Source organism: Erpetoichthys calabaricus, chromosome 16, assembly GCF_900747795.2.
Source record: "Erpetoichthys calabaricus chromosome 16, fErpCal1.3, whole genome shotgun sequence".
NCBI lineage: Eukaryota > Metazoa > Chordata > Cladistia > Polypteriformes > Polypteridae > Erpetoichthys > Erpetoichthys calabaricus.
Window position 1 is genome coordinate 68057990 of NC_041409.2, and position 15284 is coordinate 68073273.

Genomic DNA, 15284 nt, shown 5'->3' on the forward strand with positions numbered 1-15284 from the left:
AGCATCTATCAAATAGACTTACTTGAAAGGCAAATATAGCCTTCCTTTCTTTTTCACATGACTTGATGGGTTACACTTTTCACATTCACTCCTGGCATGCTAAAAAAGTAGTCGGTTTCTTGCTGGCAAAACTCTTTTCGTTCATTGATTGGATGGTGGTATTGTGTTCTTTGCACACATTGATAAGGATACAGTAAACAAGAATCATGGGTGAAGGTTTAAAAATAATCATCATGTGAATTTCCCCTTGGGATTAATAAAGTATCTATCTATCTATTATACTTTAGTTTCATTCAGTCAGTTTATTTCAGGAACCTAAGTTTAATTTATATGTCTACAGCTTATGTGGCTGAATGGCAAAATTACAGCTTTGATTTTTTTAACTGTAAAATGCTAAAACAAAATAAAAATATCTTCCAAAATAACTTAATTGCTACAGTTCTGGCTTCTCTCTTATGTCCATAGATTTCTACCTACAGATTTGGCAGTGATGATTCCTTTCTTATCATCTTTGAGCGCCTTGATCATGATCTTACGAATTCTCAAACATCCTGCACTTAAAATATTTTAATTAAATTTGCACAGTCGTGATATATTTCAGTAAATAATCATATCGAACCCGAATCGCTTTCAAAATTAATTAAGCAGGCAAACAAAAAAATCAAAATTGAGTCACAACTGAAAGCACTTCCAATACTTTAATACAGTATCTTAACGTTGAGGAAACACGTATCCTCAGTATTTTTAAAGAAATGGCGTTGAAAAAGGAACACAAAAACTTTTGAAATTACCGAAAATATTCAAGGAATAGCCACGATATCCTTTTATTTTGGTTAAACAAAACCTGTAACCCTCGTCACACACTTTCTTTGAATGCCGCCCAAAGTTCCCAGCTCATAACATCAGTGGCTGTTTTCGCCCCAGAAATACTCCTGACCTAATCAGCTCATGGTAACGCCCTTCCTACCCTAATAATCCAATCAGCACATAGTAACGCCCCTTCCTCACCCCGCCCACTGCCACTAAACTCCGCTTTACTTTTTTACAGAATACAATTCGCCTATGCGTCTTAAAGCCACGCCTCGTCTCTACGTCATTGTAGGCGAGCCTTCGCGTTTAGGTCAGAGTTCACAGAATCGTGCTGGAAGATGGCTGCTGAACCAGTGCAGGAGTGGAGTGAAGAGCAACTTAAAAGTGATAGCCTCCAGAAAAAAGACATTATTCGATTCCTACAAGAGAATGCAGCCGACTCGGTACGGTGCGGCCGCTTGGTAGCTTATGCCGCTTTTTTCCGGTTGTACAGTAAACTGAACGCACGTTGTCATAAGTCTTTATACGTAAAGCGCACGCGGTGTGTTCAGGGTCTATCTGATAGAGCTCTCCTATAGTTTCTTTCAGAGCACAAGCTGATGGGAAGCATAAAAAATGTTGCAAAGACTGCGAAGAAAGAACATCTGATCACTGCCTATGAAGACTTGTTTAAGAACAAGGTAAACTAACATGACGTGAACTTGCTTGGACTATTTAAAATATAATTATTTTAATCCATCCAGGTTAACGGTAACAGTATCTTTTGGTTGTACAGTATATGTTTGACAGCGCTGGTGTTTTTACATTGCAAAAATAAGGATGGGATTGCTGGGTGGACAGTTGGATTTTACCTGGGTGCCTTGACTTCATTTGTTACAGTACTTAAAACCTGAGGTTAATGCCACGTAGTAACTCATTTTGTATTTTGCTGTTTCGTGCATAAAGAACTGTCTAAACACAGTAGTATTCAATCCATGACAACGGTTGCAGTTTAAAACGAGAAATCTTTGTTAAGACAGTTGTTTAAAAGGGTTAAAAAATTTGGACATTAATTCTCAGTATATGTCAGTAATACCTAGATTTGTTCTTTCCCATCCTAGTAATTCTCCCCTGGTCAAATAAATCCAAAAAAGGTGAATTAAGTGTGATGTTAACCCCACTATAAAATAAGTAGTGAGTATAATCATTTATTTTATCTTTGTGCTTTCAGAGATGTACATTTCACATTTTAACACAAATGAGATTTTTCTCTACAGGGTTCAAGTTGCAGAGACCATCATATTGGGTCACATTTTTTTATGGAACCAAACCACAAAAATACCATACAGGCTCTTATGACATTGGTGGACAGTCAGACCCCTTTTAATACCCACAGGCACACCCACACATGTACATTTTGGACATGCCAATTATCTTGCTTCTTGACTAAGTAGATTTTGACAGATCTATTGAAATGTCGGCATCCTTTCAGTTCCAGGTGACATTTGCCTGGCTTAATTGGATTGTAACCATAAACACCACTGGCACATGCACATCTTACATAACAAGTTAAAGTGAAGTAAGTAACAAGATATACATTGACATTGTGATATTACTTTAATGGCTTTCGAGAGGGAAGGCATCTCAATTCTAAGAAGCATTGATAGCTAGCCAAACTGAAAAGGAAACACAATGCCTGAAGTCTGCTTCACCAAGAAATTTAATTTTAAGAAAGACTGATCAAGGCATTGCTGCTTTTGACAATCACATTGTATACTGCATGCATTTTAGGGAAATGACCTTGTAACATTAAGATAGTCTTGATGGTAAACTTTGCTCATCCTGCAACCATTAATGTAAATGTGTTCCTCTAACAAACATGGTGCACTTATGAATGGTCATGTCATCATCTTACATACTATGTGTAATATTTTAACATTATTGAAAATGTGTTCATAAATAATGGTATGTCATTAGTTTCACTGGATCCAGATTAGTTTTGATTATGGCCATCAACGGTGCAGAATTATCAACCAAATAATGTATGTCCTTATTGATAGGGCTAGTAAGTGAAAATGTGTGTATTAGTGGGAGGAATCCTCCTGAAAATTTTGTATGTAAGATATATTTTTTTTTCTACATGTTCCATTACCAACAAAGTAATAACTTGACTGTCAATCTGTAGAAATGAATTAATGGGGTCCGGTGCACTTTTAGTGTTACACCTTAGTAATGTCAAAGCAGAGCTGCATTTGAAAAAACATGAAGCAGTTTATTGGCACACACCATTTCTGTCTTCATCACTCACTCATTATAAAGCAGGACTACCTATAACATTTGTATTTTGGAAAATAAGTTATTTTAGGGAACTCATTGATTTGTCATAAAGCTATTGTGAGCAAAATGGCCTGTGTCTTGTTTTTATACGTATGAATAATTACAATGCATATTATTTTCGTCTTTTATAATAAGTGGCTGCGCTGGAATGCATCCAACTATAATTGTATGTTTGTTTAAGTGAAAATGACACTTTAATATGTTGGTTGATGCATTTAAGAAAAAGGTGTACACATTCCAATGATAACCTCTTTGTCTAATAAAAAAAATATTCTTTTTAAAAATTTTATTTACTAATTCAGCTAGCTGTACTTGTGTTTTTATTTTGTTTTTGGACAGCACTGCCCTGAGTGAGTTAGGTGAGTTGGAAAAAAATTGTGTATTAGTCATATTCTTTCTTCTGAGGTTTGCAAACAAAAATATTCGGGCTGCAGTTCTTTGTGTAGCTTCTTTACACAACCCGAAAAAACATCTGTTCAGTAGGAACAGAAGGCCATTCACGAAACATTGCGTAAAAGAGAATGTGAGGAGAATGTGAAGCTTTGAATTAGCCCAACGGACCAAGGCTAAAGCTGATAATGCTAGGTGATATTTTGGTTTGAGATGCTTTTTACTTTTACATTCATTGCATCAGATCTAAATGACAAATATTGTGAATTTTTCATTTTGAAGATTCTTAGCTGTTTCTGACAATTTATCCAGCGTAATAAAAGGAAGTGCCTGTGTGTCCATTTGGTTATGTCACTGCAAAATATGGCACATCATAAACTTTTTTATAAAATGCCTTCCATTTGTAATTTCACTACATGGCGCATCATAAGCATTAACCTCCTTAGCATTAGAGCCGAGTGTTACTCAGGCAGTGACAATGCTAAAAAACGTCAGTCCTGAGTGACACTTGGGCAACTGCATAGATGCATGTTCCGTAAACGGTAGACCTGAGGATTATTTGGGCTGTAAAGGTGCCAGTAGAGTTAGGGACGAGCGTCAGGCCAGTGCATAACCTGGGCAATGTTGTACATGCGTCTTCTCCCAGCCTCCTAACGGTGTCTCATAAAAAACGTTTTTCAGCCGCTCAAATGTTGCACGCTCTTGACAGTGATGTCAGGAATAGTGATGTTAAGGAGCCGCTCATCAGCAGTGATGACGAAGTGAATGTGTCTTCAGGCAGTGAAATTGAAACGGACAATGTATCCAAAAGTGATACTCGCATTTGGGTTTCTGTCGACTCTGCTTCATATAAACCTGCACCACCTCACTTTGATTTTGTGGGGCAGCCAAGAATAAACTTTGACAGTCAAGGTCCATTTAGTTACTTGAAGATATTTTTTAATGATGACATGATTGAAAGAATTGTTGCTGAGATGAACTGTTATGCTGAACATGCTGACGGGTAAATGACCATACACCTAAGCAGTTTTCCCATTCAAACAGATGATGCTAATTATACTTCTTACTGTGTACTTTTAGTGTTTTGCACATTTTACAATAGAAAGATGAGATTTAATATAAATGTCATTTTTTTAAGCCAAAAATGCAACACTTTTTACATGTGGCTTTTTTTTTTTCTTCTTCTTCTTTTTCTAAAGCTAAGGAGACTAACACTGCTTTTACGAATCCTGTACCAAATGGCATATAACAGAAACACATGCATTGTATAATGCACAACAAATGTTAATGCTGAGGTCTACTTTGATTTCTTAGATTTCAAACTGTCTTGGATGGGTAGCACAGCCAGCCAGTCCGTCTTAATGCTACACTTGTGACTTAGTTTTCTGTAGAACAAGGAAAAATAAGCTAGTATTTTAAAATGACACCCTTGGCAACTATGCTGTGGTTATGATGATGATGATGATGATGTCTCAATGACGATTCAGACTGCAGCCTGTTAGTGACTGTCGCCTCACTGGTACATCATTAAATGTATTACCATTACTGCAAGGGTGGAGTGAGCTGTAAAACTTTGTGTGATTTTCCAGGAACCTTTTGGGGGGTGAGGTCATCCCTATTGCTAGCAGAGGGGATTTATAATATAAGCAAGCGGCTTTTGTGATGGCTCCATAAAAGTGGTGTTTTTGTTTTGAAGCGTCCGTCATTTGAAAGTCAAACATATAATTCAGTTGATATCCTAGTACTTTTGTTATGGTAGCACTACTGCATGGAATTAATTACAATAAGGTAATTTATCATAGCATAGCATATGTTAATAATGTCAGTGAGAGAATTAATCTCTCAGAATCTCATTTGAATATAACGTTTGTTTTTGTCACAGAGGTTTAAGGGCTCTGACTCAACCGAGAGTGCTGTAAGCAAGATGAAGGAAGTGAAAATTGATGACAAAGCAAAAGAAGCCACACAGGAAGAGGCTGTACATGAGGTGAGCCTTCTCGTACTTGACCACGTTCGTATGTGGGCCCACGGGGGCCTGTCAGTTTAAAGTTGACGTCTTTTGTTGATTGCATCAGTTCTCTGGCCGAAATTCTGATTGGAATCGCACATTCTCTTGGAAGTGGAATTGTGCTGTTGGTATTTTTAAAAACTGCAGAGTTGAATGATTTTACAATCATAATAATTGCGCACGATAACTGGATTATAGTATTGTTTTCACAAATTTGAGCACAGTGTTAAATATGTCAACACTCAAATATCTCTGCATCCTGAATATGACATTTTACAGTTGTTTCAAATAAAAAATTCATACGTATTGTCAAGAAAATTTGGCTTAATGTAGAGTTTACAAGTTTGTGCCATGAAAGACACAGATAGACTTTGACATTGTTGATTCAAATTTTGAATACCTGTATTTTAATTAGAAATTCTGATAGAAAATACATTATTTTGAGAGGAAAACCAATTAATCAAAGAATCGACGGCATATTTGCACAAGCTGTGATTATCCCCTCTACAGCATTGGCTTGCGGGTTCTTGTTGGACCTCGTGTCAGCAACCATTGCAGGTTTCACATTACAGACTGTAGCACTTGCTGAAATTTCTTGGCCCTGTTTCCCAAGAATCCCCCTATGATGTTAATTCGTATTGACAATCAGATCTTGAAATCTTACCTAATCTGTTTTTTCTTTTCTTGTAAATTTCTCTTTGGCACATTGTAAAGCACTTTGAGCTATATACTTTGTAAGAAAATGTGCAATATAAATCAATGTTGTTGAAAGGTTTACTTACCTTGGCAGTGACACTCATGTCTCTGGTGACTCTTCCTATGAAGTCAGTAGACTGATTGGGAGAGCACCGGGGGTCATGAGGTCGCTGGGTAGGGGTGTGTGGCGCTCCCGATATCTAAAGTCTTGGACCTTCGTCCTTTTGCATAAAGTCCTGGTGCTTCCTGTCTTGCTATATGGTTGTGAGACATGGATGCTATCCAGTGACCCGAGATGAAGACTGGACTCCATTAGTACTGTGTCTCTCTCTGGGGACTCCTTGAGTACTTACTCTGGTGCCGCTAAGATTCACACTGTCGATAAGACGGTGGGTGATTTATTTATTTTTTTGGTGGAGATTCCAGTGACGCACCCAGCCTTGGCCTGACCTGCACACACTCCCAAGCAGAGACAAAAAAGCAACTGGTAATAAAACAGCAATTAAAGGATATATTAAACAATAATAAATGAAACAACGATCCTGCCCCAGTTCCCCTTATGGTGATGTACAATAAACATGAATTCGACAATAACAAACCACTAACAGAAACCATACACTATGAAGTCCCTGAAAAGGGCAAATGGTGAAATGAAATGATGGTAAATAGTCCAGAGATCAGTACAGTGCATCTGGAAAGTATTCACAGCGCATCACTTTTTCCACATTTTGTTATGTTACAACCTTATTCCAAAATGGATTAAATTCATTTTTTTTCCCAGAATTCTACACACAACAACCCATAATGACAACGTGAAGAAAGTTTACTTGAGATTTTTGCAAATTTATTAAAAATAAAAAAATTGAGAAAGCACATGTACATAAGTATTCACAGCCTTTGCCGTGAAGCTCAAAATTGAGCTCCGGTGCATCCTGTTTCCCCTGATCATCCTTGAGATGTTTCTGCAGCTTAATTGGAGTTCACCTGTGGTAAATTCAGTTGACTGGACATGATTTGGAAAAGCACACACCTGTCTATATAAGGTCCCACAGTTGACAGTTCATGTCAGAGCACAAACCAAGCATGAAGTCAGAGGAATTGTCTGTAGACCTCCGAGACAGGATTGTCTCGAGGCACAAATCTGGGGAAGGTTACAGAAAAATTTCTGCTGTGTTGAAGGTCCCAGTGAGCACAGTGGCCTCCATCATCCATAAGTGGAAGAAATTCGAAACCACCAGGACTCTTCCTAGAGCTGGCCAGCCATCTAAACTGAGTGATCGGGGGAGAAGGGCCTTAGTCAATGAGGTGACCAAGAACCCGATGGTCACTCTGTCAGAGCTCCAGAGGTCCTCTGTGGAGAGAGGAGAACCTTCCAGAAGGTCAACCATCTCTGCAGCAATCCACCAATCAGGCCTGTATGGTAGAGTGGCCAGACGGAAGCCACTCCTTAGTAAAAGGCACATGGCAGCCCGCCTGGAGTTTGTCAAAAGGCAAAATTCTCTGGTCTGATGAGATAAAGATTGAACTCTTTGGTGTGAATGCTAGGCGTCACGTTTGGAGGAAACCAGGCACCGCTCATCACCAGGCCAATACCATCCCTACAGTGAAACATGGTGATGGCAGCATCATGCTGTGGGGATGTTTTTCAGCGGCAGGGACTGGGAGACTAGTCAGGATAAAGGGAAAGATGACTGCAGCAATGTACAGGGGCATCCTGGATGAAAACCTGCTCCAGAGCGCTCTTGACCTCAGACTGGGGCGACGGTTCATCTTTCAGCAGGACAACAACCCTAAGCACACAGCCAAGATATCAAAGGAGTGGCTTCAGGACAAAACTGTGAATGTCCTTGAGTGGCCCAGACTTGAATCCGATTGAACATCTCTGGAGAGATCTTAAAATGGCTGTGCACCAACGCTTCCCATCCAACCTGATGGAGCTTGAGAGGTGCTGCAAAGAGGAACGGGCAAAACTGGCCAAGGATAGGTGTGCCAAGCTTGTGGCATCATATTCAACAAGACTTGAGGCTGTAATTGCTGCCAAAGGTGCATCGACAAAGTATTGAGCAAAGGCTGTGAATACTTACAGTGGTGTGAAAAACTATTTGCCCCCTTCCTGATTTCTTATTCTTTTGCATGTTTGTCACACAAAATGTTTCTGATCATCAAACACATTTAACCATTAGTCAAATATAACACAAGTAAACACAAAATGCAGTTTGTAAATGGTGGTTTTTATTATTTAGGGAGAAAAAAAAATCCAAACCTACATGGCCCTGTGTGAAAAAGTAATTGCCCCCTGAACCTAATAACTGGTTGTGCCACCCTTAGCAGCAATAACTGCAATCAAGCGTTTGCGATAACTTACAATGAGTCTTTTACAGCGCTCTGGAGGAATTTTGGCCCACTCATCTTTGCACAATTGTTGTAATTCAGCTTTATTTGAGGGTTTTCTAGCATGAACCGCCTTTTTAAGGTCATGCCATAGCATCTCAATTGGATTCAGGTCAGGACTTTGACTAGGCCACTCCAAAGTCTTCATTTTGTTTTTCTTCAGCCATTCAGAGGTGGATTTGCTGGTGTGTTTTGGGTCATTGTCCTGTTGCAGCACCCAAGATCGCTTCAGCTTGAGTTGACGAACAGATGGCCGGACATTCTCCTTCAGGATTTTTTGGTAGACAGTAGAATTCATGGTTCCATCTATCACAGCAAGCCTTCCAGGTCCTGAAGCAGCAAAACAACCCCAGACCATCACACTACCACCACCATATTTTACTGTTGGTATGATGTTCTTTTTCTGAAATGCTGTGTTCCTTTTACGCCAGATGTAACGGGACATTTGCCTTCCAAAAAGTTCAACTTTTGACTCATCAGTCCACAAGGTATTTTCCCAAAAGTCTTGGCAATCATTGAGATGTTTCTTAGCAAAATTGAGACGAGCCCTAATGTTCTTTTTGCTTAACAGTGGTTTGCGTCTTGGAAATCTGCCATGCAGGCCGTTTTTGCCCAGTCTCTTTCTTATGCTGGAGTCGTGAACACTGACCTTAATTGAGGCAAGTGAGGCCTGCAGTTCTTTAGACGTTGTCCTGGGGTCTTTTGTGACCTCTCGGATGAGTCGTCTCTGCGCTCTTGGGGTAATTTTGGTCGGCCGGCCACTCCTGGGAAGGTTCACCACTGTTCCATGTTTTTGCCATTTGTGGATAATGGCTCTCACTGTGGTTCGCTGGAGTCCCAAAGCTTTAGAAATGGCTTTATAACCTTTACCAGACTGATAGATCTCAATTACTTCTGTTCTCATTTGTTCCTGAATTTCTTTGGATCTTGGCATGATGTCTAGCTTTTGAGGTGCTTTTGGTCTACTTCTCTGTGTCAGGCAGCTCCTATTTAAGTGATTTCTTGATTGAAACAGGTGTGGCAGTAATCAGTCCTGGGGGTGGCTACGGAAATTGAACTCAGGTGTGATACACCACAGTTAGGTTGTTTTTTAACAAGGGGGCAATTACTTTTTCACACAGGGCCATGTAGGTTTGGATTTTTTTTCTCCCTAAATAATAAACACCATCATTTAAAAACTGCATTTTGTGTTTACTTGTGTTATATTTGACTAATGGTTAAATGTGTTTGATGATCAGAAACATTTTGTGTGACAAACATGCAAAAGAATAAGAAATCAGGAAGGGGGCAAATGGTTTTTCACACCACTGTATGTACATGGGATTTCTCAGTTTTTTTATCTTTAATAAATTTGCAAAAACCGCAAGTAAACTTTTTTCATGTTGTCATTTTGGGGTGTTGTGTGTAGAATTCTGAGGGGGAAAAAATGAATTTAATGCATTTTGGAATAAGGCTGTAACATAACAAAATGTGGAAAAAGTGATGCGCTGTGAATACTTTCCGGATGCACTGTATATGAATGTAAAAGTCAGTCCTACCGGTGTTTCCTGATGAGATGATGGTGTATGAATGGGATCAGGAGCGCTCCTTTTTTCGCAAGACCAACAACAAATCCTCAGACAGTCCTCATGCAGCAGGACGACACCAGACAGTCCATACACCCAAAACAGGAGATGATCCAGGACAAAACAAGAATCCACAAGTATCAAAACAGAAGGCAGACAGACAGGCAACTCCAGACACGAAACACAAAAGACTTCCCTCCTTTTGGTATCACTGGCCCCATTTTAAATGTTGCGCTGGCCTCCTTGTACCCTGCAGCCCTTGCACCCCCAGCAGATGACCAATTGGAGCCACTGCAGGGACTGCTGGGAGTTGAAGTTTCAACCCCCAGTAGCACTGCTACAAGCTATAAAGACACACCTGAAAATACCAATAAAGTGGGTAAATAGTTGTATTTGATGTAAAACCATGTCAATATGAGAATAGAAAAAGTAGCATAATTGAACCCAGAATAACAAAATGGGGGGCAAGAATAAATAAAACTTGTATCTTTATTACGCACACAGTGTATTTCAAAAAAGGAATGAATCAGAGTAGAAAGCAAAGAGAAAACAAAAAACCTGCAGCCCCTACATTTTTCACAGCCTCTTTTGTTTCTCTTGGCTTTTCAGTGCCAATCCCCTGTAGGTCACATCTGGCCAAGACCAGAAACACCAGGTAACAACTCCTTGGAGCAGCTTCAGGGAAGTTTTCCCAGATGTTTGCAGTATCAGAAGAACAGCACAGTCACACATGTACCTTTCTAGGACTGTGTTCTGCCTTATCCCTTTCTCTTTCCATCCTTGCCCTCCTTTCTCTTTTTGAAGGTGGGTGGGTGGGTCAGACCAGCAACTGCCGGGCCCCCTACCCTCTAGTGTCCAAGGATAACATTAAACAACCCATAAATCCTGGCTGCTTCTCCCTTTCTCTGTCATATGCTGGTGTTTGTGCCTGTGATGCTGAACACACACACACACACACAGCTTACCGCCTCCTAATGGTCCCCACGCTCCCGCAATGGCATGTGCAAGGCAGTTGTTGCTGCCGGTGAGGCACTCCCTTTTCTCCAGAGGTTGGACCAAACTGTGGAGTTTTTAGCTCTTATTGTCTGTTGCCAGCCATGTACCCCTTTACAGGGACATGTTTTTAAAGTAAACTGTATACTGTATGGATGTAGAATACAAAGAACGTTAAAGGGAAGAGTGTCTCCTAGTGTGGAACTACTAAGGAACCTGTTAAACGGAGCACAGCAGGCCAACTATGGACAGATGGAACACACAGAAATAAAGAAGTTTTGGTGAGATATAATGAGGATAATAATGTGAATCCCAAGGGTTTGAATTTCTAATTTCTTGTACAATTTCTTAAAGCAGACCAGGCAGTGTTCTCAAGTTTCAATAATCTACAGCATTTAAATTCACCCTTTTTCTGAACCCGATGCATCCAGTATGCACCCCAGTAGTGGCCAGTGTAAGTTATGACCCCTAATGGGAAGCTGGACCCTTCCAGGGCAAACTCAAATGCCCAGACAGTTGGGGGTTACTTACCCAACTAAATTAATATATTTGGAGGAGTCTTTGTTGGCCACCAATCAAATGGGGGTCCAGATGTTTTGAGACAGTAGCAGAAGCTCTTTGGACTGGCCTATTCATTTACAAACTTGATTAAATCCACAAAGCTCTCTTTTTAACTCTTCAGAAGATGGTTCTCCTGTTGTTATCATTATTTGTATTAGTATTAATTTTCTTGTAGTTTGTATTAAAATCATTGCCCAAACCCTTTGTTCTTTACAGAAATCAAAACTTGTATATTTTGGGGCTGGTCACGTTGCCCCCCTCTAATGATAAGCCTGGTGTAAATCAAAGTCTTCACTTGTGTCTTTTTTTTTTTTATACAGCAATATATGTCGTATAGCATGTACTTTATAGTCTGTCTTCTTTAGGGTCCACCCAAGTATAAAAAATCAATACTGAAAAAGGGGGATAAGGTAAACTTCCCCAAGAAGGGGGACACTGTGAGCTGCTGGTACAAAGGAACACTGGAGGATGGAACCGTCTTCGACTCCAACATCGCCACGTGTAAGTAACGTCCTTGGTGCTATACGTGTCTCATTGTGCACATTCATATACCAAGTCAAAAAGTCGGTAGTAACCTTAATATTACTGTTGTATTTTCTTTGTAGCATCAAAGAAGAAGAAGGCAACCAAGCCTTTAAGTTTCAAAGTTGGAGTTGGTAAAGTTATTCGGGGAGTAAGTATATATTTTTAAGCCCTTGTTTCCTAAATTTATTTACAATTATATAAAAAAAGAAATTGTGTTTTTGCTGTCAAGCAGATGCTAAATTAAGTGAAGATTGTTAATTTGAGTATAGCACAGAAGCAAAAAGTAAGATATGGTATGTATTTTTATGTTAGCAAAGCTTACCTCAAATTTGGACAATTTCTCGAAATTAGCGTGGCTGTGCATGTGAATTTTGGCTGCTAACACTTCGCTTCTAACAGGTGGATGTAGTTTCCACTACATCTGCTAGGTGGTGTGACCAGTGCTTCCAATAAAATCCTTGGTACGTATTGAATACGCATCAACGGGCATTGGTGGGATACATACGCCACCTCAGCTACATTCAGGCCGGAGGCGGTTTTGTGACAATCGTCTACAAGGGGTTAATTGTGGCCTACCGTTACAAATTAACAGATTGAATGCTCCTATATACTTAACTGTTTAAAGCAAGCATTTGCTGAAGTCTAGTAAGTTACAGGGTTCTGGCTTTAATTTGGCTAGTTTAAACAAAAACCTTGTAATTACACAGGTACTCATAAATTTAGTTCACCTACCCTGGCACTACACTGTTCCTTACCTGCAGCAGTAAACTGCCTAGAAATCTGAGAAACCTGCTGGTCAGTAAGACATAAGGAGTTTGTGAAGTAATTAGCAAATTAAGTGCACGCTTCCAGAACATCTCACCATTTTGACACCTAAGGCATCTGTCCCTGCTGCTGACAGCTGTTTGTAAGGTAAATTTAAGAAGAAAAAGAAATGACATCGGTGGCGCAGTGGTAGCGCTGCTGCCTCGCAGTTAGGAGACCCGGGTTCGCCTCCTGGGTCCTCCCTGCGTGGAGTTTGCATGTTCTCCCCGTGTCTGCGTGGGTTTCCTCCGGGCACTCCAGTTTCCTCCCACAGTCCAAAGACATGCAGGTTAGGTGGATTGGCAATTCTAAATTGGCCCTAGTGTGTGCTTGGTGTGTGGGTGTGTTTGTGTGTGTGTCCTGTGGTGGGTTGGGATTGGCTCCAGCAGACCCCCATGACCCTGTGTTCGGATTCAGCGGGTTGGAAAATGGATGGATGGAAGAAATGACATTGTCGATAAAGAAATACAGAGGAATGTAATGCTGGGCAAAGAACCTCACAGGAATAAAAACGAGGACAGATTAAGGCTGTGGTAAACCCCACATATCAGAGAGCAAAAAGCAAAACTAGATGGGTCAGTTATTATGAATTTTTATATACATTCAAATTTTCCTAATAATGCACAATATTACTTTTATTGCCATTCTTTCTTCACTAAATTTCTAGACGGCTGTTTTGGAAGGAGACACGATTATTATTGGCTGTCTTAACCTCTAAAATATGTGTAGGTCTTAGATATTCATAATGCCAAAAAACACAAGTGATTAAAATAAAATTCATAGTATATAAGGTGGGGGGTTAGTTTTTGTTTGTTTTCCAATATCCATTTCTACTAATAACCTGTCTTCTGTAATAACTGTTTATATTTTTGCTTCAGCAGTTAAAGTGAATTAACTTAAAAACAAATGCAAAACCATGTACAAGACCTCAAATGTAAAATGTGTTTTATGAGAATGTGTATAAATCTGAGGAGGAAAGTCATGATAAAAGAACGGCTTCCCCTGACTCCGGTTTATGTGAAACCCATTTAGAAAAAAGGACAACCAAGAAAACAGCAAGCAGGCAGTGCCACCAGTGAAGGTATAGTCACAGTCACATGCAGGGCAAATGGCTGGGCCATCTAAAGGATGTTATCACGTGTACAGGTTTGCATGCAACTTGGCACTGGGATTAGTTGAAGTACAGGCTGGAGATGTGTTATTTTCGGGAGAATCCAACACATCAGAGATGGACTGCCTCCTGTCACGTTACACAGCTGTTAGGAGTGCATACGGTTATGTCTTTGTTTTCCACCTCAAGTATTGTGCTTTTCTTTTTTTAGTGGGATGAAGCCCTTCTCACAATGAGCAAAGGAGAAAAAGCACTTCTTGAAATCGATTCTGAGTGGGCTTATGGCAAAAAGGGGAATCCAGAGGCCAAGTATCCTTTATGCAGTTACAATGTGGGGACTGGGTTGTGTTTCAGTTTATGGAAACCATATAGTTTTGTTTTGTAGTTCCTAGTAATTTTATTTACATTTTCACACGTCCATTAGTCAACCTTTATGAAAAGTTCCCAATTGATAAAATATTTTCCTACTTTGAGGCGGTTGTGCAGCAGATGTAAAATTTTTTATATGTAATAGAACTGAACATTCCTAAAAAAAAAAAAACATATGGTGAATCATCCCTCCAATTCCCCATCTAATCTAAACTCTTCACTGGTCACTCATGTGTAGGTAAGAATAATCTCAATCTGTTATATCCCATGGTGCTCTGCTTGTTTGCGCCGAGGTAAAATAGGAATGTCATGTTATATTTTCTGTTGGCTGGACAGCATGTAAAAATCTTTGTAGATCTTGAATGTCTTTGTTTTCACATGTTCTTTTGTAATCCTGTTTACCACACACACAAAGCTTGCTTTCCTTAACCAGTGAACAACAGAATTCCTCCAAATGCCAAACTAATTTTTGAAGTTGAATTAGTTGACATTGACTGAGGAATATCTGACCAGGTGGACTGTGAACCCATGAAACACTGCAGGCCCCATCCTGGATGCAAGGGGCTACTCAAGTGCATGTCCAGGACTGTTCTGGTGTAAACATGCTCCCTGTCAAATCTGGCATGGTATTTACAACAGTATTGTTTCCATAATAACATTGTTAAATGGTTAATAAAATTTTGCTTATGACTATTTTCACCAATTGTGTGCCAAGTGATTTGTTTAGTAGGGGTATAGTGCATTG

General features: G+C 39.8%; 1 protein-coding gene across 1 annotated transcript; it reads left to right on the forward strand.

Annotated features, from left to right (window-relative positions):
- The first annotated feature begins 1096 nt into the window (after window positions 1-1096).
- On the forward strand, window positions 1097-15238 carry fkbp3 (FKBP prolyl isomerase 3). The gene is made up of 7 exons (XM_028821715.2): window positions 1097-1253; window positions 1389-1490; window positions 5399-5503; window positions 12096-12231; window positions 12336-12403; window positions 14382-14479; window positions 14983-15238. The coding sequence occupies exons 1-7, from the start codon at window positions 1149-1151 to the stop codon at window positions 15035-15037; spliced, it is 669 nt and encodes a 222-aa protein (XP_028677548.1). The 5' UTR covers window positions 1097-1148; the 3' UTR covers window positions 15038-15238.
- The last annotated feature ends 46 nt before the right edge of the window (window positions 15239-15284 follow it).